Below are 26,796 nucleotides of genomic sequence, written 5' to 3'. Positions count from 1 at the left end.
AGTAGGCAGGTTGTTTTGGTTCTTATTAATCCATTGGCACATGAGATGTGTAACTATCCAAAACTTCTCCAAAATCTGTTCTTTATCCTTATTTGGAGCTGTTCCGGGAAGCAATCTGGAAACTAGAAGACAAATAGTTGATCAAATTGGGTTACTTGTCAGAGAATATGAATAATGAGGACCCGGATTGTTGGGGCAATATGCGGTATATGTCTAACTGCTATTGCTATTGCTAATAATATTATTTGGATGAACTTTCAAGAATAGAATATACAAAACAAGATTAAAAAAAACTTTTAAAGTTTGATGTCACACAACACAAAAAGATAGAATTTTTTCTATTATTAGGGAGACTGCAAGGTGTTTTTTATTGTGAACATGCTGTTCAACTGAGTGTGTAGAAGTCTATAACTATAGCTTGGTATGTGGTTAAGGTAGGTTATTTCTAGGGCAATCCAATCTGAAAAGACTCTGTTCAAGAAGAGGCATGGTTTCAAAATAAAAAAAAAATGCCCTCCATAACATCCTAAAATGGCTAATTCATGGTAAGCATAAAGTCTGCTTTCTGATACTAGGAAGTATGATTCCATAATAAAAAGCAGTTTTAAAACAACAGCATTGATTTCAAACTTCAAGCTTATCATAGAGTTGGAAGGGGAACTGAGAATGAGACATAAATCTAGAGTAGTAAACTGGGTGTAGAATTTATACTGATTTGCTTAGAGCTAATCCAATATTAGCAATAAGTGGGAGGTTTCTCCCCTTGGCTCCAGGAATCACCAAAATAAATAAATGTTTATATAACTATCCCCTATTGTTTTTAAAGAGGATCTGAAGAGGCAAAATGCAGAATTGCAGACAGCACATGATGATCTGGAAAAACTTCAAAAGCAGCTCATGGAAGCACAGGCTGAAATGGAGAACATCAAAGCCATTGCTACAGTGTCTGAAAATACTAAGCAGGAAGCTATTGATGACATAAAGAAGCAGTGGCAGGAAGAAGTTGCCTCTCTGCAGGCTATAATGAAAGGTAGGACCAATAAAAATGAATGGGTTGTTAGGCCAGTTTCATACTATCCCCGATACATAGCTTGCTATTCCAAACCACTATATAGAAAATCTGCCTACTTCAAATAGCTCTTGTGGAAAGGAAAGTGTACTAAATTGATTCAGAAGAATGATTTTATATATGAGGTCATCGTTTGGCATCTTCTGTGGTTTCTTTAATTTTTTGGCTTACATTTTTTCTTGTTATTTAGAAGTACCCATCCTGCTTGTGTTAAAAGTTGGTTCAGACAGACTTCCAAAAATAAATACATGAACTTGTCATAAAAATTAGGATTCTTTTCCTGATAGTATATTCTTTCTATTTTAAAAGTAGGATTTATACTCAGTAAATAAATAAATAAGGGTAGGCTAGAACAGTTCTTACTGACAATGTACAAAAGTGATTATGTATAGTGGCAGTTAGTTGTGACTCTTGATTTGTACTCTGCACAGATTTTCTATTTCATTATCAGATGTGGAATTGTAGATATATTTTTGAAAAACAGACTTATTGATAACTGTATGAGGAATTATGGTACTTTTGTATCCATCTTGCACTTATTGTTAATATGTGAAAGATTATCCAGTATAGAAAATTTTACTTCTATCACAGCTACTAGAACAAATAATGTGGTTTGAATCTTTCAAGTGTAAATACAGCATCTACATTTTCTATGTTTACTTGGAAAATATACCCCAAACTTGATATTTAACCATAAGATGTACAAATTCAGTGAAGGTGCCATTTACTATTCTAGAAGATTTTATTCCAATAAACTATCAGACAGACCCCGGACTTGTTGGATTGGTGCATTTTAGGTGTGTATCAAATAATATGCTTAAGAATCTCACTCTGGGACTTTTGGTGGTATTGTAACAAGATTGTCAGCAAAGATGATTATTATTTGTTGTTGTTGTTATTGTGTGGTTAATCTTTGGTGAGATTCACAGCCTTTGGGGCTGGGCTGGTTGGTAGCTCAACAGCTCGAGTCCTAACCAAGGACCTAGGAACTGTTAAGGTAACGTCGGAGGATATACGCTGTTCTAAGCAGGGTGGTTTTTTTATAGAATCAGAATGTTCAAGTCTGATAAATTTAAAATTTCCAAATAGCGAGGTAGCCCTATTATTATTATTATTATTGTTGTTGTACAATTGTATCACAGCGGCCAGTTGTTTCGCCGGATTTGGCATTGGTTACTAGTCGGGCCCCACCCAGGGGCCTAGGACGTCGTAACGTATTTTCGTAATATGCGTGCAGATCCAAGCAGTGCGGCTTTTTGCATTTGACTGATGGTGATTTTGTCAATTTTTAACTGTTTTAAATGTAATTCCAGTGCTTTTGGAATAGCACCCAGTGTGCCAATTACCACTGGAATTATCACTGCTGGTTTGTGCCATAGTCGTTGAATTTCGATTTTTAAGTCCTGGTATCTTGCGATTTTTTCATGTTCCTTCTCGGCGACCCTGCTATCACCTGGTATTGCGATGTCTATGATTGTGACCTTATTTTTCTCAACCAGTGTGATGTCTGGTGTATTACGCGCCAGTATTTTGTCGGTTTGTATACGGAAATCCCACAAGATCTTGACCATCTGATTTTCGGTGACTTTTTCAGGCTGATGTTCCCACCAGTTTATTGCTGTTTTAATATTATAATTTTTGCACAAATTCCAATGGATCATTTGTGCTACTGAATTGTGCCGCAATTTATAATCAGTCTGCGCGATTTTTTTACAGCAGCTGAGTATGTGATCAACAGTTTCGTCAGCTTCTTTGCAAAGTCTGCATTTGGCATCATCAGAGGATTTTTCGATTTTGGCCTTAATGGCATTTGTGCGGATAGCTTGTTCTTGCGCAGCCAGGATTAGTGACTCTGTTTCTTTCTTTAATGTACCTGTTTTTAACCATAACCAAGTTTGTTCACTGTCCACTTTATCTTTTATTTTTTCCAGAAATTGACCATGCAGTGCTTTGTTCTGCCAACTCTCCATTCTTGATTTTATCACATCTTTTCTGTATTCTTGTTTTGTCTGTTGGGCCTTCAGTAGATTTTTGTTCTTTACTTCGATTAATAGATGTTCTTGACTTCCTTTTAAATAATCAGCCAGTGCATGTTTTTCTTCTTCAACTGTTTGCTTCACTTGTAATAATCCTCTGCCACCTGATTTTCGGGGCAGATATAGTCTATCAGTATCACCACGTGGATGTAAACTGTAGTGCATTGTCATTAGTTTCCTGGTTTTTCGGTCCAAAAGGTCCAAATCAGCTTGTGTCCAGTTAACTATGCCAGCTGTGTATCTTATAACTGGTATTGCCCAGGTATTTATGTTGTTGTTGTTGTTGTTGTTGTTGTTGTTGTTATTATTATTATTATTATTATTATTATTATTATTATTCAGAAACTGTCTGTGAATATGAAGGCCAGTTTCATCACAGGTTGGAACAAGAGCGGTCTCAGTGGAATCAATATCGAGAGAATGTTGAACGGGAAATAGCAGAGCTGAGAAGGCGACTTTTAGAAGGTCAAGAAGAGGAAAACTTGGAGAATGAAATGAAGAAGGTTAGTCAGGACAGAGCAGAGTTTCTCAACCTTGGCAACTTGGGTGGGTTCAACTCCCAAAAGTCTCCAGCCAGTGTTTCAAAAAAGATGGAACCATATGCCACTTGATAGTATATTAACAAATTGGGCTGATCTTAGCCTCATTGTTTCTAAGCCTTGAGCTCTATATAGCCCTTTTATTTAATCTCATTTTTTGTGCATAAAAGCAAAATATATTTTATTTATTTATTTAATTATTTTGTCAATGTCTTAAAGGCTGATCTGAAAATACCACTGGGAGGCATTGAAAAAAAGTTATGCCATGCAAGAATTTTTAATTTTTATCATGGAAAATTGTCCAAAAATATTGAAATTTTTTAAAGCCCAGTTTTTCAATTTTTTCAATTGTTTAATTTCTTTCATATTGGTATATAATTATTTGTAAAGATTTTAATAATACTTTAGTATTAGTGATACCTAAATATTTTAAAGATTTATATACTATTGGAATCCTTAAAAATGTGGAAATTTCCTTTTGAGTTTTTGGGAATGTATGGATAGTATTTTATTGAAACACCAATTGTAAGTAAGTGGAACAATCTGTTCTAATTGAACCTAAGTAGCTTTGAAATTGTCAGTGTGTGTCAGCATGTCTTTTATACATTCAGCACACAAGATATCTGTTGCCTAAAACTGATACAGTACTGAGATTCTGTTAGCATTCAGTCAATAGACTGATGACTGAAATCACCTCACAAATGGATTTATTGTATCATTTAATGTTGATTTCAGGCTCAAGAAGATGCAGAAAAACTTCGTTCAGTAGTGATGCCCATGGAGAAGGAGATTGCAACTTTAAAGAATAAACTGACTGAAGCTGAAGAAAGAATAAAAGAGCTGGAAGCTTCAGAGGTCAGCAAAACAAAATACTATCAATATGTGCTGAGGAAGAGTATAATAATTACCGATCTAACAATACTATATATTGTTTCTTTGCAGCATGGCATTTTTGGACAGGAAACATGGTGACACCATAGGAGATTTCTGTGAGCCAAGTATTGTCACTAAGCATTATAAATATATTTAAAAATACAATTACCTCTGTATCCTTCTTTCTCCTTCAACCCTGCCCATGCCATGGCATCATTGCTTTCTTCAAAACTCAGAACTGTAGCTTTGTTTCATCTATATCTTTTTGAATACATTTTGAATTTATTAACAAAACATATGTTTACTAGAAAACATTAAAACTCAGTAAAGTTTTGAATATCTGGGCCTCACATTAAATCCTGATAAGCTAAGTATATATGGCATTTAAAGAATACACCATGGTTTGAGAAAATTTTAAATTCTTTCTTTCTCCCTCTGCTTTTTATCAACATATTGCAATATTCCCTTGTAATTTTGCATATTACATGAATAGGGAAAATTATTGCCTTTAAGCGGTGTTTTGTAACAGGTTTTATTTCTTATAGCATCTTCTTCCTAATAAACTAATAGCAGTTCTGCTGTTTAATATTCAAGATATCCTAGGTACATCATTCCTTTGTTCTTAATAACTTTTAATATTTGCTTTCAGCAGAGGATTATAGAAGAACTTGTTTAGCAAGTGAATATTATCAGATAAAGAAGCAGCATTCATTATCTTTCTAACTGTAAAGTTGACCTTTCCACAAATACTGTGGTGGAGATGTTTCATGATCCTATTCACACAGTTCTTTGCATGCTATTAACTTATGAAACTGAAGCAGAAGATACCAGGGAAGCAAACAGCTGTCATCTTAAAACACTCTCTTGTCTTAATTATACATTATTATTATTATACTTCTATATAAGGCCTTTATATAATTTGTGATAGTCATCTAAGAGTCTAAAGTATGAGCTAAAAGTTCTTAAAGTAAGCAACATTTTAATTTTTTTTAAAAAATAGGAAATTAATTGGTAGTAAAATAAGACACCAACTTCCATTGATTTATCATGTGCGATCAAGTCATAATGATCATGTAGGATGATCTGCCCCAACTGGCCCGTTAGGCTGTCCAGTATTTCACCTGTCACCACTGCATTCAAGTTCATCTATCTTACTGCTGGTTTTCTTCTTTTCTTTGTCAGCACCACATATTTCTCAAAAAAGCTTCTTTGTACACTGTGTGTCTAAGATATAATTTCTGCTTATTTGTGTCTCCAGTGAGAACTTGGATTGATCTATAATCCATTTGTTTGTCTTCCCCGCTATCCATAGTATTCCCAAGAGTCTTCTCCAACATCAACTTTGAAATCATGAATACTCTTTCTGCATTTTTTAAAATCCGACATTCACTTCCATAGAGTGTCACAGGGAAAACAATTCCAGACGTAATTCTGAACTTTGTATCTATCAACATAACAAGGAATATTTTTTACGAGGCCTTGATATTACATTACCAGATACTAATCTTTGGCACATTTCTTGGTTGCTGATTTCTTCACTGTTAATGGTTGATCCCAGAAGACAGATACCAACCATCATTCCAATATCTTTCGTGTCATTTCCTTGTCAATTGGTTGCTCCATCTGTTATCATTATTTTTGGTTTCATATTTAATCTCAGTTCCATTTTTTCACTCTTCTTGATATTCATTAGTAGAGTAATGGATATTTGTTACTAATTTGATTTTTCAGCTATCAGAGAAGTGTCACCATGTAGTGCAAATTATCAATGTTTCTTCCTCCAGTTTTGAAACCACGCTTGTCTTTTTCCAGGCTAGTAATCAATTAGAACTACAGATGTCATATTTTTGAATGATTTTCCTCAAATCAATGAACAAATGTAATGTTTTTGACAATTATTTCATTGAGTACTCTTGATTTAGTTTTAGGACTTGTGTGAAGAACAGGTCATGTTTTAGAATATGTTGTATTTATACAGAAATATTGAAATTTTAAAAGGGTTCACAAACATTGAAGCACCACTGTAAAGCTACAATGTGGGTAATATAGAAGACCTAGATATATTGTTACATATATCAGTATAACAGTTCCTGACTAATAACTTTTTCTAACATGCTTAGAACTATACTTGATAAACATCTATTCTAACCATTAACTTTTGTTTCTCTGTATATTTTTCAGGTTAAAGAACTGAATCACTACTTGGAAGCTGAGAAATCCTGTAGGACGGATCTAGAAATGTATGTGGCTGTTTTGAACACTCAAAAATCAGTTCTGCAAGAAGATGCAGAAAAATTACGGAAAGAACTTCATGAAGGTATGGATTTTTCTCTGGGCTAAAAATATGAAAATAATAGTTTAATGTAGATTTAGAACACGGGTGTCACACTTGATTGCGTTTCGTGGTGTCACGTGACGTAACGTGATGTTTTTTGCCTTTGTGGATCTGGGGTGGGTGTGGTCTACATGTGATGCTTCTGGCCCATGGGCCGCCAGTTTGACACCCATGATTTAAAACATGCAAGCTAAGTTGTATGCCCATAATATGCTACTAAATACAATGTAATGTCTTCTCATATTGGAAAAATAACTCTTGGAGTCCACAATTCAAAGAAGGCAAGAAGCTTCATACAAACCAGAATCCAGCCTTTGGTATTCAATTAGTATATATATAAAGTTACATTTTATTTTTTTAAAATATTTAATGCATATTAAGGGGACTATTTTGTAATTTGTGGAGTTTTTTTTCTTTTTTTGACTTTATTTGCCCTTTATTTGACAACTGAACAAATTGTTTTCTGGAGAATAGTACAGGTAGTCCTCAACTTATAACCATTCATTTAGTGACTGTTCAAAGTTTCAACAGCACTGAAAAAAGTGACATGACCATTTTTGATACTTACAATTGTTGCTGTATCCCTATGGTCACATGATCAAAATTCGGATGTTTGACAACTGATTCATATTTATGATAGTTGCTATATCCTGAGATCATGTGATCACCTTTTGCGATCTTCTGACAAGCAAAGTCAATGGGGAAGCTGGATTCTCTTAACAACTGTGTTACTAATTAAAAAACTTCAGGGATTCACTTAACAACTATGGGAAGAAAGGTCATAAAATGGTGAACATTCACTTAACAGCTATCTCACTTTCTGTTCCATTGTGGTCATAAGTCAAGGACTACCTGTAATTATAAAGAATATTGACTCAATGTTAATAAAGACCTATAAAGAAGCAATGTTGTTGAAATATGGTAAGCTTATGTAAGAGCAATATCAAGTAGTAAATTCAGTTCTTCATGTGTTCTTGAGTACTGAGAACAGACAATAAAATTGGAATACTGTTTCTTAGCTATAAGTATCCTTCTGAGGCTTACATCTAATTTGCCTGTGTTAAGGCAGGATCTTATAAAGTTGTTATTAAAAATACTTTTTTATTATTTATCTGAGTAATTCCAAATAATCTGTTCTGTAGTTTATCTGGCTGACGTATGCCTTTTATATTCATAGTAGTTCCTATTGTATTCCCATATAATTTAGGAGATGTAAAGCATTATGCATCAAATAAATCTTTAATGTTGTTCCTTCTTATCCATTCCTTCCACAAGAACTCAATATGCATTCTCTTGAAAGTCTTACGTCAAGAGAACTTTTGATTTGAGTTTGAGATGAGCTCTTCAAAATGTAACATTCTTATTACATCAATTTGAGTAAATCATCAAAAATGAACTACGCCCCATAAAATTAGTGGTGCAACAAAACATATGAATTCAATTGCTGTAGAGGTTGCTACAAGTTAAGAAAATAAACTATATTTTATTTGGCATTCAGAACTATGGAAAATTCTATTGGCTGAAAACATAACAACAAAGAGTAGTTCTTATCAGTGTGTATCCTTAATGGAACTGCATTTATATGGAGAAAAGTATGAAGTGGGTTACCTCAAGGTTCTTAGACCCAATACTCTTCTGTATCTTCATAAATGATTTACATGAGATAGAAGACTCATCAGATTTGCAGATGACACCAAGTTGGCAGAAATAACCAACAGAACAGGCTAAAGATACAAAAGGATTTCGATAAATACTGGGTCCTATCTAACAAAATGAAATTCAATGGTGAGAAAAGTACAGTTTCACTCTTAGGCAGAAAAACCCAAATGCGCAGATACAGAATAGGACAATAGGTGGTACCTGACTTCATACTGTATAGTAGTAACTGCGAGAAGGATTCAGTAGTCTTAGACAATCAAATATGCAGTGTGTTGCAGCCACCAAAAAAGGCACGGCAATCCTAGACTGCATTAATAGAGGGGTAGAATCAAGATCATATGAAGTGTGATCTTATAAGTGTGTTATTTATAATGCCTTGGTAAGACCACAGAAAAACGAATTCACTGGAGAAGAGCCTAATGCTGAGAAAGATAGAGGGCAAAAGAAGAAGGGGATGCTAGAGAATGAGGTAGCTAGATGGAATCACCAAAGCAGTAGGTGTGAGCTTAAATGGATTCCAGAGAATGGTAGAGGACAGGAAGGCCTGGAGGAACATTGTCCTTGGGGTCGTGATGAGTCGGACAGGACTTCGCAACTAACAACAACAACAATAAAGACAACAGTTGGAATATTGCATCCACTTATAATCACCATAATATAAAAATGATGTTCGCTAGAAAGAGTGCCAAAAAGAGCAACAAAGATGATTAGAGGACTGGAAGCTAAAACATAATGAAGAACAGGGTATGTTAGTTAAATGAAAAGAAGGAGTAGGGGTAACATGATGTCACTTTTCCAATATTTGAGGGGTTTGCCACAAAAGGGGGGGGTGTCAACCTATTCTCCAAAGCACCTGAAGGAAGGACAAGAAGCAATGGATGGAAACTAATCAAAGAAAGAACCTAGAAATAAAGAATTTTTTTTTCTGACAATAATTAAATCAGTGGAACAGCTTGACTTCAGGAGTTGTGGATGCTCCATCACTGGAGAATTTTAAAAATAGATTGGACATTTGTCTGAAATGGTAGGGTCTCTGGCTTGAGCAGGGGATTGGACTAGAAGACTTCCAAGCTCCCTTCCAATGCTGTTATTCTGAGTCTTAAAGAAAATTTAAAAAATTCCTTTTGCTGCATTTTATCTCTGTTTTAGATAGGATAGAAACCGTGATGGCGAACCTGTGGCAAACCATTTGTTAGGGCATGCAAGGCATTGCCTTGTCAGCTCCAGCGCACATGTGCACGCTGGCCAGCTGACTTCGGCCTTCATTTTTCCTGAAGCCTCCGGAGGGCGAAAAACAACCCAACACACAAACTGAAGTGTGGGAACGGACTTCCGGTTTGCACCTAGGGCCATTTTTCGCACTCTGGAGGCTTCAGGGAAGCCGCCTGAAGCCTCTGGAGGGCCTCGGGGGGGGGGGGGGGCAGGGGAGGCCGTTTTTGCCCTTCCCAGGCTCCGAGAAAACCTCTGGAGCTTGGGGAGGGCGGAAAAACGGGTCCATTGTGCACCAAAAGTGGGGGAAGGCCAGGGATCACGCGCACATGTGCGGGTGTGTGTTCACACGCACACGTGCAGAGGGGTCACATGCATAGAATTATTACGACCCCCCCCCTGTAGTCCCTCCGCTTTTAGCATGTGATGGGAAAAAGGTTAGCCATCACTGTGATAGAAATATTGAGTATGTGAAAATTGAGAATATTGAGTATATTGTGTTACTGTATTATTTCTTATTGTTTAAAAATATATAAAACTTTATTGTCAATTTTCATGCTGTTGTTTTTAGCTATATAGTTTCTATTTTACTGCTTTGGTTTTTAATATTCTTTTTTTATTTTATGTATCTGGTAATTGCTGTCCATACAACAACTATAAGCCATTACATTAAATGAGGAATACTTGAACAATATGCTTACTCTGCTCCTAATTATGTATGTTAGATGTTCAGTATGCTCCTAGTTGTGTACAAAATATTATCACAATAAACTCTGTGAGCAAACTTAACTGCTGGAATTCAAATGGAGTTCATTGTCTGTTTTCATATAGTATGCCATCTACTAGAGCAGGAAAGGCAACAGCATAATCAGCTCAAACACACGTGGCAGAAGGCCAATGACCAGTTCTTGGAGTCACAGCGTTTATTGATGAGGGAGATGCAATGGATGGAGATGGTGCTGACCTCAGAACAGCTGCGACAAGTTGAAGAATTAAAGAAAAAAGACCAGGTTAGCTAATACAGCACTGAGATTTGTAGCCAAGTTTTCTTGTGGTTGAAGAAAAGAAATGTAAATAGATGTAGGGGAGCATTTGTTTCTAGTGCTGTAATATTTGGGGGGCATATTCTTCATGACATCAGATCTCTAGATGGGGTTAACATGCATTGCAATAAAGGTTAGGAGGTTGGGTGTGCATACGTAGAATGAACAAAAGAAGGATGTGCACTGTGAATTATATAGATAATCCTCAATTTACGACCACAATGGAGACCAGAATTTCTTTTGCTAACAAAGGCAGCTGCTACTGTGTTCCCCCAAAATAAGACCTACCCCCCAAAAGCCCTACCTTGATTTTTACACATGCGTCCCTACCCCAAAATAAGCCCTGTATGAGGTGGGACGAGACGTGAGTGTAAAAATCAAGCTAGCGGGTGGGTGGGGGGAGGAGGTGCTCTACATGTCCCTCACTTGCTTACCTCATGTTGCCGGTAAAGCTGCTCGCAGCAGAATGCTGTGAGGCTTGTGCTGTTGGAGCAGCTCGCAGCAGAACTCCACGAGGCTCAGCGTCTTGCCAGTGGAGCCGCTCACAGCAGAATGCCAAGAGGCTTGTTGTGCCGGTAGAGCCGCTTGTGGCAGAATGCCCTTCATGTGCTTGCAAAGAGGACAGCTTGAAACTGAGCGATTAGCTCTGTTTCAAACTGTCCCTTTGCAAGCAGATAAAGCTTCGTCTCCCTCTGGGTGAAAAGTGTTTGGACAGCTATCGCTGGCCCCAACCTCTCTGTCCCACTGTCTGCTTGCCCGCGGCCTCAATCTGGGCCAAGCTCTCAACCCGCCCCGACCTCTAGCAGCCCTGCCAGGAGGGCAAAGAGCCCTCGTGAGGAGCTACGGCCGAGAAGTGTCCCAGCAGAAGCTGGACCAGCAGTCAGGGCGGGTAGAGGCTGGGGCATGCCGAGAGCTTGGCTCATTGCAGCCACGGGTAAGTGGACAGTGGAATGGAGAGGGTGCCTCCTGCACTTTTAAAAAATAAGACCCCTCTGAAAATAAGCTCGAATGCTTATTTTCAAGCCCAAAAGAAAATAAGACTGGGTCTTATTTTCAGGGAAACATGGGAAGTGAGTTGCACCTGATTTATGACCTTTTTTGCCATGATTGTTAAGCAAATCACTGCAGTTATTAAGTGAACCATGTGACTGTTAAGTGAATCTGATTTACCCCATTGACTTTGTTACTTTAACTTCGAATGGTCGCTAAAAAATGATTGTAAGTCAAGGTCTACATTTAGTACTACCGTACTTACATATGGGCTTTTGATGTTTGCATTATTAATATCCAGCATTTTGCGTAAAAAGCCAACATAAATTAGAGATATTGAAATGTTAATTATACTAAAAGATAATGATATTGCAATCTTGGTTTTTAAGAATGATTTGTATTAATCTGCAGTTGTTGATATGTGGGGTGGGGGGTGGGGGAATAAAAGGAGCATTTTCTATCGTGCAGATTAAAAAAAACCACTTTTACTTTCAACTTTTGTCCTAGGAGGATGAAGAGCAAAGAAGACTTCATAAAAGGAAAGAAGAGAAGGAGAAAGGCACTGATGATGAATCAAACGTAACATGTTCTACAATTCATGAAGAAGCCCTTCCACCATTCCCTGGTGAAGAGGTAAACTTAGTTACTATAACAGCACTGTCTTCACTGGGAATGCTCCTTCTTCTTCTTTCTTTTTTTCTTAATGTATTATGTGAACCAACCCATTTATTGTACAGTATATTGTACAAACTGACAATAGTTAATTTAATAACCAGGTTATTAAACATTGTGTGACTAGGTCCAAAAGTCGCTCTTCAATGAATTCTTTATGGAACGGTTTGAGAGATAGAGTCGGGGGAGATTGTATTTCACTTTTGACTTCTGTACCAAAAAAAGCTGGGTTTATACGAGCCCTGGAATTGTCAGCAGAAAACAAAGTCTTCCTTCTTCTTCTTCTTTTTTTTGCACCAATGTTTAAAATTACTTATTGTGGGGCAATTGATCCATTGTGTGAGTTTTCTCACCATCTCCTACAAATGTGTAGCTTGACTTGAAATTTAGAAAATTAGATTATTGTCAATTCATGATAAAACATGGTTCAAAAGCTAGCTTTTAATCAAGGAACAATAAGTATGAAATAATTTGAGATGTTTTAAGTATGATTTTAAAAAGAGGGGAAGAAGTTATATGACTTTGCTTAAGATTTTGGCAAGGGATTCTGTTTTGTTACAAATAGTTTAATCAGTGATGCTTGATAACTATGTATTTGAGAAACTGTTCCAAATAAGCCTGAAATAGAAGACAGATGTTCCAGTTCTTTCACAATAAATTCCCAATGAGAATTTTATTGTGTCCTTCCTTCCTCAAAATATTTATCTTAAGCTTTATTTCCAAAGTAAAGAAACTATTGTCATGAGCTACAAACAGGATGGGCAGGTTCTATTTGGAGGAAGGAATCCTGATGGTACCTGGAGCCTAAGCCCTACCCTATATCCCCCCAAATAGGACCTTCCTGGATAATAAGTCCAATCGGACTTTTGAGCACATGCGCTAAAATAAACGCTTCCCCCGAAAATAAGCCCTTCCCAAAAATATTTAAACGCATGCGCAGCCAGTCCGCACCATTTCCTCTGGTTGCTTGCCATGCAAACAACATGAGGTGAGGAGGTGTGGCTGGAGGGGGGAAGGGGAGGGGGGAACATGCCCCATGCACCCCACATGCCCTTACTTAACGGCTGTTCCTGCAACCCTAACCACCGCGCCCTTTCTGTCACGCTAATGGTTGCCACAAAAAGAGTGGCAGGTCCAGCGACACGCAACACAGCAGCAGCCATGAGGTGACCACGCTCACCGCTTCCTGCACCTTAAAACTAATAAGACCTCCCCGAAAATAAGGCCAAATGCTTATTTCAGGGGCCAAACAAAAATAAGACCCTGTCTTATTTTCGGGGAAACACGGTATAGAGCTTTATAGGTCACTATCAGCACCTAAATTGTATTTAGAAAAATTAATGTAGTATTTCCAATGCAGAGGCCATATAGTTGAATCAGATATTCCTCATTAGAATGCACTCTGCCACATTCTGTACTAGTTGCAGCATTTGTATGGTCTTCAAGGACAGCTGTAAATAGAGCATAGTTCAGTAACCTGTTTGATGTGAAGAGAATATGAATTGCTTCCTGCTCCCCAAATGGCTGTAGCTAAGCAAATGCATCTCTGGCCATATTCTCCACTACTGGTCCATTCAGAGCAGTAGAATAACTTAAACAACTTAAAGACGCTGTTTCTTTAAAAGCACAGCCCATTCCAGAGCAAGAGGAGGGGCTGACAAACTGTCTGTTGATTTCTGAATAAGAAACAACTCCTAATCTGGATGAAAATAAGCTATGAAGAGATAGCATGCATCAAAACAGAAATTTTATGAATCATGAAAAGGAAGATTTCATTTTGGAAATAAATGAGGGGGGTGGAGTCCATAACTCATCCTATATTTTGGCATATAACCCAGGAGTGGGTTGGTGGAGCAATGATTTGGCTGGATATAAGGGAGTTTTTATTGTTGGACAGTTTTTCTGTTTCAATTATAGGTGCACCTCAACAGCACTCATGGTTCAGCCCACTCGCTTGACACAGATGCATTGCTGTCTTCAGGAGAGTCTCTCAAGTCGGACAATGACATGTTTAAAGAGGGACTGCGTAGAGCTCAGTCAACAGACAGTTTGGGAACGTCGGGATCTTTACAAGCCAAAAGTTTGGGCTACAACAATAAAGCCAAATCAGCTGGGAACCTTGATGAATCTGACTTTGGGCCACTGGTTGGGGCAGACTCTATATCAGAGAACTTTGAAACTGCCTCCCTGGGCTCCCTGCAAATGCCTGGTGGGTTTATGCTAACCAAAGACCAGGAAAAAGCAATCACAGCAATGACACCAGAGCAGGAGGAAACCGCATCCCTTCTCTCCAGCATCACACAGAGTGTAGAAAATGCTTATGTCTCTCCTAGTGGTTACCGTTTAGTTAGTGAAACAGAATGGAATCTCCTTCAGAAAGAGGTAGGCGTTTGTACATACTGTAAACTCCCATTTGAGGATTATTTTACAGAGAATGATTTGTGTGTGTTATAGCTCTCTCCTGAAAACTTCTGATTTTTATCCAAAATGGCTACAATTGTAGCCATCCTCTCAGTGGGATTTATACATATTCTTCTATGAAGCTTCGCAGAGAAATAATGGTTTTATGTTCTCCAGGTGCAAAACGCTGGGAACAAGCTGGGAAGGCGCTGTGACATGTGTTCAAATTATGAAAAGCAGTTGCAAGGCATCCAGATTCAGGAGGCTGAAACAAGGGATCAGGTGAGTGCAGCCTGGCCTCTCATCATGCAGAAAGTGAAATGATTCCAAGAGGCAATGAGAAATCAAACAAGTCATCTTTCACTTAGGCCTATTTAGTTACTAATTACAGCACCAATACTACCTTATCCTTTCATAACTCAGGGCAATTTATGTCACATTAATAAAATCAAATGCAGTGAAAATCACAAAGGCAACCCATGTTCATTGATCAACCCATTAATCTTTCATCCTATTAAAGGTTTTAGTGTAACATGAGAAGGAGTGTAAAATGAGAAGGAGACTCTGAACCCCAGATGTTGTTCCTTTTCAGTTACTATTCCAGTTTTGTATGTTGTGACTTGACTTCTTGGGATCCAACATATTTAAAACTCACTAATTTGGCCAATGGAGTGTATGAAAAAACTTACCTCTCTAATAAATGAGACATGTATAGGGAAACCATCTAATATGAATAAGAATGATAAGAATAAACAATTGGGGAGAGAAAACTCTCAGCAGATTCTCCAGTTCCAACACCTTTGCCCTATGGGAGCTAGCCTTTGAACTCATTCTCAGTAATATTCATGCTGATAAAGGTAAAAGTAAAGGTTCCCCTCGCACATATGTGCTAGTCGTTCCTGACTCTAGGGGGCGGTGGTCATCTCCATTTTAAAGCCGAAGAGCCAGTGCTGTCCAAAGACGTCTCCGTGGTCATGTGGCTGGCATGACTAAACGCCGAAGGCGCACAGAATGCTGTTAGCTTGCCACCAACGGTGGTTCCTATTTTTTCTACTTGCATTTTTACATGCTTTCGAACTGGTAGGTTGGCATGAGGTGGGACAAGTAATGGGAGCTCATTCCATTACACGGCGCTAGGGATTTGAACCGCTGAACTGCTGACCTTTCTGATCGACCAGTTCAGCTCCTTAGCCACTGAGCCACCGTGTCCCTATTCATGATGATATTAATGCCTAATCCAAGAATAGCCAACTCAGTGTGTTCAACTGAGGTAGAGACCTCTCTGAGGTGCCTATTGCTATTCATGTCAAAAGGCTGCTGGGCCTTAAGACAAAGTTAAGCAGTGGATAGAAACAACGTTGCTAGCTCTTAGCCTCTTTTGCTACATTATGAATTTTCCTGCTTTCTTCTGTATACATAAATTAATGCTGCTTGTGCAAACTTACTGCTTATGTTAATTCAGCGATCAATTAGTTCAGCATTACTTATTATACAGGAGTAAGAGATAAATTGGAGGCAGATTCATCCCTGGATCCCTGTGAAGCAACTTAATATAAATATTGCTTCTGTCCTGACTTTTGCAATAAAATTCATCTGCTGTTTATCCACCACAGTTCAGATTGTTCAAACAGTACTTAATTGAATGGTCAATTAGTATTAATGAGTTGGATTTGGAGTTCATTTGTTAAAGACTTCGGGCTTGTTTTTAAGATCAGAGTTGGTTTTTGAAGTTGATTGAGTTAGACTGAATCACTGCACAGACTGATTCTACACATGATGATTTCCCAGTTATATCATTAGGCTTAATTTCATGCACAGTTCATGCCTCCCTGGGCTCCCTGCAAATGCCTGGTGAGTTTATGCTAACCAAAGACCAGGAAAAAGCAATCACAGCAATGACACCAGAGCAGGAGGAAACGCATCCCATTTCCACCCACCTCTGTTAAGGCCTGATAGCAAATTTGTTCTTATTTTCATGAGAAATGAGGGCTCCTAATTTTGGGGAAGTGTTCTTTTGTTTGCTTTCAACTCAGCTCAGCCAATGGTGGGATTCAGCCAGTTTGCACCACTTCAGGAGAACTGGTTGTTAACTTTCTAAGCAGTTTGGTGAACTAGTTGTTGGAATAAATCATTAGGACAGAGAACCAGTTGTTAAATTATTTGAATCCCACCACTGGTTCAGCCTCTTATTCACACTCAAATCTATGTACAACTCAGAGGTTGGAGGAATAGTACCTGATCCTGTGCATAAACGCTCCAGCGGAGAAACAAAATAGTTTCAATTTTTTAAATCTCTAGTGGTCTTATTAAAGTATAAACTATATTTAATAGAGCTTTTAAATTTAGTCTCTTCATAAACATTTGGATAAGGTACTTGATTCTATATTCTGTTATGAACATTTATGTTTCAGAGAATAAAAGCAAATTGTACGGTATTTCCATTAATGCTAAAAGAGGAAATCGTGCATTTTAATGAACATAATCAAACACAACAAAAGACTTTCTATCCTTTTAAGATCAAGAATTCAGAATTCTGTAATAACATTTTGTTCTGGGGTCAAAGAATCAGATGGCTGTGATGTTAGAAAAGGTTATATCATTAAGCAAAGAGGACATGGATGGTAGTGAAACTCTCATTTTTATGGTTTCTTTATCTATTCCATCTTGTTTCTAAATTATAAGCATAGATTTTGTCTTGGAGAAAAATTAACCTTATTTAGAAAAGGAATGTTTATGGTGTATTGTTTCTAACCCCATAGGTGAAGAAACTTCAGGTGATGTTGAGGCAGGCCAACGATCAACTAGAGAAAACAATACGAGAGAAGCAGGAGCTGGAGGAATGTATGAAACAAAGTAGTGAAGACTCAGTCAGTCAGGTAAAGAAACTCTTACAGAAGGCTAAAAATTCTTAAGTGAGAATGACCATTGCATAGAGCCTATATTGCATAGAGCCGCCCTGAGTCCTCCCAGAGAAGGGCGGCATACAAATAATAAAATTCTAAAATTCTATTCTATAAAATTCTATATTTAAACTGGTTGAGTCTTTTTACACCAATTGTGTACTGCAGAATTTACTGGAGGTGATTTAAGAGTACGTTTATCATGTGAAGTTAACAGGGTCAAATAGCACTTAGCACTTGGACTTATATACCGTGTCACAGTGCTTTACAGCCCTCTCTAAGCAGTTTTCAGAGTCAACAAATTGCTCCTCAGTCCTCATTTTACCAACCTCAGAAAGATGGAAGGCTGAGTCAACCTTGAGCCAGTAAGAATTGAACTGCTCGCAATCAGCAGTCAGAAGAATTAGCCTGCAATAGTGCATTTTAACCACTGTGCCATCATGTCCCTTGATATTTAGTATACTAATCATATCTAATATGATTAATATAACGTTGTTAGTATAGTTTGGGAATTAAAAAAACACACACATCAAAAGGCAACATTGGAAAAGCCAATTCTGTACTGTTGATTTTTTAAAAACTCTGCAGAAAATCCTCAGCTTACAACTGGTTGTTTAACATTTAAAGTTACAACATCTTTAGAAAAAGTGTTTACTTCTAGCCATCGTAAAATGTTGCCCCTCCCTGACAGTCACATGACTGCATTTCAGGTGAGTGGTAACCAGTTTGCTTTTACACCAGTTATTAAGTGCCCTGCGATCGTGTGATTGCCATTTGCAATCTTCTCTCCAGCTTTTCTTGAGGGTCAATGCGGAAGCTGGCAGGAAAGGTTGCAAGTGGACGGATAGAGCAGTGTTTCCCAACCTTGGCAACCTGACGATGTCCGGACATCTTCAGGTTGCCAAGGTTGGGAAACACTGAGATAGAGGAAAGTTGAAATTGATGCAATCGGGAGTGCCAGGATTGTGGGCTTTGTTCAACGACCAAGATTCTGGTTCCACTTGTGGTCATAAATTGAGGGCTACTTGTACATGGATGTGTTTGTGAAATCACCAGAGGCAGAGCTCAATTTGGAGACAACCTTTTAAGTATTTTGGAGCCCTTGCCCCATTGTTACTGAGATTTCAGCATGGAATTCTGTAGGGGGAAAAAATGAAAATAAGTCTGCTAAAAAGTTAGGGAAAAATGTATATCTGTTACATTTTGCCGTTTTGTATTCATGATGTGTGTGTATAATTTATTCATATCCCCCTCTCCTTCTTTTTGACAGATCTCATCACTTACTGCTAGAACTCAGGAATCTGAAGCCTTACTCAATGAATTACAGCAGGCATTTTCTCAAGCTAAAAGAAATGTCCAAGATCAAATGGTAAACAGTGAATAATTATTTTAATACCCATATTTGAATATATTTGCTGTTTATTCTATATATTATTATAGTTTTATATTATTGTTCCATTTATTTGCACTGTAGAATGTAATAAGCTTTTTCTACAGGCAAGTATCCCTCTTGTGTACTATCCATTTCTAGCTGAGTATGGAGGACAGTTTGGGATATTCTAGTTGGTTTTGCTCTCAAAAGCCTGCACAGAATGTATCTGTTTCTTTATTTCTTGTCCTTATTTGAAGAGCAAAACCAACTTTCATATGCTCTATGAAATGCACAAATTGGTACATAAGAATAGCCAATGAATCAACAGACCTTCTGGGAAGGGGATCTTTCTGTATCATCTCTTCAATACGCCTGCAACATGCTAGACTCTTCTATGATTAAGATCTGCAGTTGGAATTAACTTATGCTGTTTTATGAAGGAGAAATTTGGGACCTGCCCTAACCCAATTTGGCACTGTGCATCAATTATATACAGTTTAAAGAATATACTTGTCTGCTTGACAGTAAATAGGGGAGGGGCACCCAAATCATGTTAGTTTGACCATTTTCTGGTGACATATGTCCTGCAATGATGGGGAACTCAGGTCCCAATGGCATCTACAGGGGTGTCAACACAGGCAAGATAACAGTACTGTGTAAAATTGTGGCAAGCGTATAGAAGTGGCAGTCACAATGTACAATGCTGTGGCCACCGTGCTGCCTGTTTTCCTATATACATAGTGGCTGCTCTTAGGTTTAACCTACTCACAAGGTTATTATGGGGAAAATAGGAGGCAGAAACATTATACAGCATATGCCACCTTGAATTATACAAAATGAGTGTTATACCAGTCTACTAAATGAATAAATTTAAAGCACCAGAACGGCTTATTTTTTTGTTCCTACTTGTGCACTAGGACAGTACTTATGATGACAGCCGTGGTTTAGGTTTTATGGTCATTCAGATGATCCTTCTTACAATATTGAACAAGCTCCCCACCCCCGTACTTTTTGACCTAGAGAGGATTGCTGTATTGTCGAGATAACACAGAACGGATAGGTGTTTCTTTTCCAGCTTGTCTAAATGGTGAAAGACCACTTTGTCTCAATGGGCCAGAATGAGATTTAGGAAAATGCTGAACGGAATACAATTGATTGGAATGATACTTGATAAGAGACCTTAGGGACATGTCATTATGGAGGCAAGCCCAGAAATAGTCAGGAAGGTAGATTGGGACAAAGGTTAGGTCTGAATTCCAGTTGGGTGGATTTCCTATAAACTCCTCATGTCTTATTATCTGTGCTGCCTGTGAAATTGCAGCTTAAAAGTGGTAAGAATAAGCTCTAGACAGTTTGGCCAGCTTCCTAATCACTTGATCTATTGTTCTTCAGTATTTTGGAGGAAATCATGTGCCCTTGGAGGGGTCTATATGTTTATTTATGTAGCCAGTTACACAGTTACTCTTTTTCACAGAACTGTACTCTCCAAACGTCTTTCGTGTAGATTCCTGTGTTTGTTCTGTTTTCCATTAAAGTTAGGTAATTATGAATTATTGCAGAATTGTATCTGATGCGGCTAATTTACTCCTTAGAATGTTCAAATTGCTAAAGCCTTGCTAAACAACTGAACCCTATCAGCTATTAGTGATTCCAACAAATCACAGTTGGAATAAGTGGGCCAAATCATTTGTAAATGCAGAATCTCTACTTAGTTTCTTCAGGAAATGCTTTCTATCCCATAAGTCATTGTGCCAGGAAGGTACTGGCAAGACTTTCCCATTGGCAAGGGAGGCAGCAATAGACGTGAGCTGGTCAGCATCCAGTCAGTGTTTGGGAAGTGATTTCTGAACATCACAGATTTAGCCTTTTAGTTGGTTCTCCTCTCCAGCTCTTTCTCTTCAAGGACAGGATAGGTAAACTGATTTATTTAACTGGGTTTATGTATTTTTACAGAATGCTTATGTTTTGGGTTGAGCAGTCTTACATACTGTTTGTTTGTTTGTTTGTTTATATTATTTATTTATTTATTTATTTATTTTGTCAAACATGTACGAGATAACAGGTGTAAGTATAAACATGAAATGAGTACAAATAAATAGGGACGGTAGGACAGGGACGGTAGGCATGCTGGTGCACTTATGCATGCCCCCTTACAGACCTCTTAGGAATGGGGTGAGGTCCACAGTAGACAGTTTGAGGTTGAAGCTGTGGGGGTTTGAGGATGTAACAATGGAGTCAGGTAGAGCATTCCAGGTGTTGACCTCTCTGTTGCTGAAGTTGTATTTTCTGCAATCGAGTTTGGAGCAGTTTACCTTGAGTTTGTATCTATTGTTTGCCCTTGGATTATTGAAGTTGAAGCTGAAGTAGTCATTGACAGGTAGGACGTTGTAGCAGACAATTTTGTGTACCATGCTTAGGTGGCATAGTTTAAGGTTCTCCAAGCCCAAAATTTCAAGCCTGGTGGCATAAGGGATGCTATTGTGAGCAGAGGAGTGAAGTACTCTTCTTGTGAAATACTTCTGGACCCGCTCAATTGTATTAATGTCTGATATAAACTGTGGATTCCAGGCAGATGAGCTGTATTCGAGGATTGGTCTGGCAAAGGTTTTGTTTGCCCCAGTTAGCAGTACAATGTTACCGGAGAAAAAGCTTCACAAAATTAGGTTAACAACTCTTAATGCCTTTTTGGCAATGCTGTTACAGTGAGCTCTGGGGCTTAGATCATTAGAGATGAGTACTCCTAGGTCCTTGATAGAGTGTGGGTCATCTGTGAGGTTGTATCCGCCCAGCTTGTATTTGGTGTTTGGTGATTTTTACTAGCTGTATTGTTTAACCAATTCCTTTTTTTAGTATTTTAATTAAAAACTTCACAGCTCATCTATTTAATAAGTTGCGGGAATGAGGAGAAAGTCATGGTGAGCAAGGATATTCTTCATATTGGTGGGGTTTCTTCTGTTTTGTCCTCTACCTAGTTCTACCATATGAAGAATGAAATGTGAGTTAATCTGAAGAGCTGATTTTTTAAAGGTTTAATTCTTTCTTTGTTTGCTGGAGGCCGTCCTGATGCAGTCACGAGAGCTTGTTTCAGAGGAATTGGCGAGGCTCCAGAAAGACAATGAAAGCCTTCAAGGAAAACACTGTCTGCATGTGTCTTTACAACAAGCTGAGGACTTTATCCTTCCAGAAACTGGAGAGGTAGGATACCTCTTGGTTAATTTTAAATAGATTCATTTTGGGCACAATATTGGGTAAGAGTAAGACATTCTTGCAACTAAAGTTTTGGAATAATGGCCATCACTTTTTTTAAGATTAGAAAAGTAGAAACTTGTTTCTAGTAATGTATACGAGGAAATCCCCATATTGATTATAATATTTATCTAAACTGAAATCTTAAATTAGTAAAAATTGCAACCCTTTCTGTGGTTATGCTTTGGTGTTTATCTCTCTTAATCTAGATAACTTCCAGTATATCTTGAACAATCACTGGTATTTTCACTCTAAAGCAGCTTGTACTATATTTTGTTATTATCTTATCTTTTTGTTGCATAAAAAAAGGAGTTTCTTAGTTACAAAGTGTATGATTTGCAGCTACATTCCTCCCATTTCTGCTTGAAATAATTTGACATCAAGGAAGATAGTGTATTATGCAATTGTGGTAATATGTTTTCAAATAACATTCTAAGCAGGATTCTTTGAAATTGTTACAGTCTGGAATTGTTGCTTGGCATCTGTAGTAAATGGATTAACAGAAGAAAACAATATAATGACTTTACCGCTTGGTAATTATTATAACTCCCCTTGTTTTTCCAGTCATCCTTAACCCGAGTCCCTCCAGCTTTTAACTTATATAGGTTACATATCTGATGGGAATGAGGTTGAGACAATTATATTAGGCCCCAAATTACATGAGCTGCTGGCCTTAAAACACCTTTCTGGTAACTGACAACCCCAACATTCCCCATGGGCTCAGGAACCTGCCCTTGTGTGAAATATTAAATTAACAAAGTTGTTAATTTAAAATTGCTGTGGAATATTTTTTAGTGTTAAACTCCTGCCTCCCCTTACCCTGTTTTTAAAAAATCCTGAAGAATCTAGAGAATTCTCTAGACTTGGAATTACTATATTTTAAAGCGTTCAAGATTACTGTTTCCCCTTTTGTATCTTTCCCTCCTTTTGTCCTTTTTTAAAATCAGTTTCCAGTCAAAGTCCCTTATAGTTTATTACATGGTGGCTTATGTATGCAGGAAGACAGTTTGATCTATATACGCCTTTGTTTCAGGGACTCCGTGAATTGGTCCTCAAGTATCGTGAAGACATTATTAGTGTACGAACTGCAGCCGATCATCTGGAAGAAAAACTGAAGGCAGAAATTTTATTTTTAAAAGAACAGATTCAAGCCGAACAATGTTTAAAAGAGAACATAGAAGAGACTCTGCAGCTAGAAATAGAAAATTGCAAAGAGGAAATAGGTGAGATTAGGGCTCTGTTTATATTTAAACATCTTTCAGGGAATTCCACTTTCCTTTCTAATTTACTAGTCCTGTCCTAGTTAATATTTACTGAATATGAGTCCATAAATGAAATTAAAACCTTTTCCCATCTTTTAACAGCTGCTGCATCTAGTCTAAGAACAGAATTGGAGCAAATAAGAGTGAATAAAGAGCAGGTAACTTATATAAAGACTTCAGAAGATGCTCAGTATGCCATGGCAAAAACCTTCCATCCCTTGATATTCTTCCCCCTCCCTCTCTGTATACTTTGGATTACATTGGTCTCCTATTCAAGGGTCTTCATGTCTATCTCAAACATAGAATAAATCTTTATCTAGTACTGTGGTTATTCCAAATTATTGGGTGTGGAGGAAATGCTGTTCCTAGTTATGTTTCTTTCTGGGCATAAAAACTGCTCACAGAGGGGCAATGGAAAAGGAAATACATTTTGAAAGCATTTAAATGAGACCATCCAAATAGTGATTCTTCATACTTGTTTCCCTCTTTTCATGATAAAGTTTCTGCCTAAAATTGAGGATCATATTCAAGGCCACAAGCTACTTTGAAATAATGGTAGTAAGGTACATGTCAAAGGACTAATTGTTCTCAGATTTTTATATATACCTGGCAGAAAATAGCTTGCTCTGTGTATATCCTGACATCACAGTGGCAAAACAAGTAGTCAGAGAACAGATGGTGTCAGGGATTTCTGAGCAGCAGAGATTAAAATAATTGGTGATAACTTCAGTGTTTGTTTTCAATAAAGGAGAGGTTTAAATAATGCCACAAAAGATTTTACAACAGCAAAAATGGATAGCCTGTAGAAGAGCCCTAAGTGGTTGGTTAGCGCTGGAGAGTTTTATACTCATTCAATCTGTCCTTCCATTTTCATAGTTGGAATCCAACTTGAAAGAAAAGATACAGCAGTTAGAAAACTTTGAGGAGAGAGAAAATGATCTTGAAGACCAGCTGAAGAAGGAAGTTGCCACAAAGGTAAATAATTTTGTATGACTGACACTAAAGGGTACCGAGTTGGTATACGGGATGGGGGCTGAAAGTGGTCAAGACTAGTCATTGATAGAGGAACTGTTTGTAGGTCTGTTGTTCCCCTCTGGGAGGAGGTTTCGAAGTACCTGTAGCAGGACTGCCTGATTCCGTAACAGCTTTGTTCCCTATGCCATCCGTCTGGCAAACTCACAAGATTTGTTTCTCTCGCCATGTACATGTATACATTCAAACTAGATCGTGTTGTTGCTCCGTGTCATATATGTGGGTATATGTATAATTTTGTATTTGGTCATGCTTATGTAGTGTAGAGGTGGAGACCTTCCGAGAGCTGTATGCAACACAATTTAATAAATGCCAATTAGTGTACATTCAAAGTGACAATAAAGTTATCCTAAGTTCTAATTGGGACAAACAGTTCACAAAAGAAGGGACTTGAATGGGATCAATACTGTATTTCTGAAACCAAAAAATCTAAACAGATTTGAAAGGAATACAGGGAACAGACAGCAAATTAGATTCAGTACAATATGAGCAATATATGCAGATAGGGAATGGAGGATAGGAAATGAGAACAAGCAATCCCAATTTCATACACCTAAAGATTGTGGTTTGAATAATAGAATAGAATAGAATTCTTTATTGGCCAAGTGTGATTGGACACACAAGGAATTTGTCTTTGGTGCATAAGCTCTCAATGTACATAAAAGCTATAAGTGATAAATCGTGATCATAATCATCATATAAATACATTCATCATAAATCATAAGATACAACAGAGTGATAGTCATAGAATACAGTGCTGTACAGGTGATAACAGATCCTTCCTTTCCTAAAACCCTTCCAGTCTTCTCTGACTAGGAAGGGCCATCATGCAGATAAAGCACACACACACACCGCCCCCAATACCTCCAAGATGCAGAAATCATTGCCGTTTCCTTTCCCAGGCTAACTTAGAACACATGATGTTCGAGGAGAAGAATAAAGCTCAACGGCTTCAGACAGAATTGGATGTCAGTGAGCAAGTACAGAGAGATTTCGTTAAGCTTTCTCAGACCCTTCAGGTGAGGTGAACACTTGGGAACAAAGAGTGAAAAGTGTCTGTTCTTAGATTTTTCTAGCCACTAGAATTACGTTTCTCTCAGATATATGTCCTATTGTTAACTCTACTTGATTGCTCCTACCTTCCAAGGTCACAAGGTCCACCAGGTTCTTCCCGCAAATAATGGTGATGAGTAAAATAAGTCTTGCTAAATTTGTCCTTCCATAGAATTATTTCATGCTCAGGGGAGAGGTATTTTTTCCCCCTTTGGGAATACTAGAATACTAGCGTAGGAAGCGATCTTGGAGGTTATCCAGGCCAGCTCCTTGCCTAATGCAGAATCTACTATCCATCCAGGCTCAGTTTAATTTCCAGCAGAGGAACATCCACCCCCTCCCTAGGCAGTCTGTTACATTTTTGGAACAGCCCTTACCATTTAGAAAGGTTTCCTGAGAGCCAACCCAGATTTTCCTCCTTGAATTTAAACAATTGTTCCTTGTCCTGCCTTCTGAAACCCCTCTGAATTACCGTATTTATCGGCGTATAACACGCAGTTTTAAAACTAAAATTGCAAGCTTAAACCCTGCCTGCGTGTTATACGCCGATACTGCGTGTTATACGCCGGGTCCCAAACTGCCTGCTCCAGCTGATTCACCGGCGCCCATGATACTCATAGAAGTGCAGCATCCATTTCATGGCAGCGTCGGCGGCTCTCCAGCTACCCTGCCTGATATAACCCCTACCTTGCAGCAGTGGCGGCAGCTCTCCAGCCACCTGCTGTTCGCTTTAACCCCATCATTGAACAAGCGGCGGCTGGAGAGCTGCCCGCTGCCTGATTTAACCCCATCCTAGCAGCAGCGGCTCGCAGCGGCCAGAGAGCCGCCCGCTGCCTGTATTTTTTCTCCATCATTGCGGGTGCTTACCTTCCCGCCCGCCTGCTCTCTGGTCCCAAGTGTACGCGCCGGCATTCTCCCAATCAGCTGTGAGTCCGCAGCCGCCCGCGCTGCTGTTACTTCTGCCGTACTTCTGACGAGTGACGTCCCTGACGTTACGCTGAGGATGTTACTCGTCAGCGCAATTAAAGAGTAACCTGAGTCTGCTAGCGACACAGGCCAGGTACTGTGGTGAAAACAAAAACATATAGAAATAGGGGTTTATGTGG

At 38.3% G+C, this 26,796-nt stretch overlaps 1 protein-coding gene across 2 annotated transcripts in view; it reads left to right on the top strand.

Moving 5' to 3' along the window:
* Nucleotides 1-26,796, top strand: part of RABEP1 (rabaptin, RAB GTPase binding effector protein 1) — a 58,959-nt gene that overhangs the window by 28,219 nt on the left and 3,944 nt on the right. Inside the window, exons 3-17 of one of the 2 annotated variants that reach the window (XM_032215543.1) lie at nucleotides 827-1,030; nucleotides 3,448-3,608; nucleotides 4,380-4,499; nucleotides 6,699-6,834; nucleotides 10,552-10,730; nucleotides 12,261-12,386; nucleotides 14,343-14,807; nucleotides 15,003-15,107; nucleotides 17,585-17,701; nucleotides 18,996-19,094; nucleotides 22,152-22,292; nucleotides 23,377-23,566; nucleotides 23,708-23,763; nucleotides 24,482-24,580; nucleotides 25,540-25,656. In XM_032215543.1, the coding sequence (XP_032071434.1) occupies nucleotides 827-1,030; nucleotides 3,448-3,608; nucleotides 4,380-4,499; nucleotides 6,699-6,834; nucleotides 10,552-10,730; nucleotides 12,261-12,386; nucleotides 14,343-14,807; nucleotides 15,003-15,107; nucleotides 17,585-17,701; nucleotides 18,996-19,094; nucleotides 22,152-22,292; nucleotides 23,377-23,566; nucleotides 23,708-23,763; nucleotides 24,482-24,580; nucleotides 25,540-25,656 (2,315 nt within the window). The remainder of the gene's footprint in view (nucleotides 1-826; nucleotides 1,031-3,447; nucleotides 3,609-4,379; nucleotides 4,500-6,698; nucleotides 6,835-10,551; nucleotides 10,731-12,260; nucleotides 12,387-14,342; nucleotides 14,808-15,002; nucleotides 15,108-17,584; nucleotides 17,702-18,995; nucleotides 19,095-22,151; nucleotides 22,293-23,376; nucleotides 23,567-23,707; nucleotides 23,764-24,481; nucleotides 24,581-25,539; nucleotides 25,657-26,796) is intronic. The other variant, XM_032215544.1, reaches the window with a different exon arrangement.

Source organism: Thamnophis elegans, chromosome 4 (genome assembly GCF_009769535.1).
Source record: "Thamnophis elegans isolate rThaEle1 chromosome 4, rThaEle1.pri, whole genome shotgun sequence".
NCBI classification, from domain to species: Eukaryota; Metazoa; Chordata; class Lepidosauria; order Squamata; family Colubridae; genus Thamnophis; species Thamnophis elegans.
This window is presented reverse-complemented; position numbering and strand designations above follow the sequence as displayed.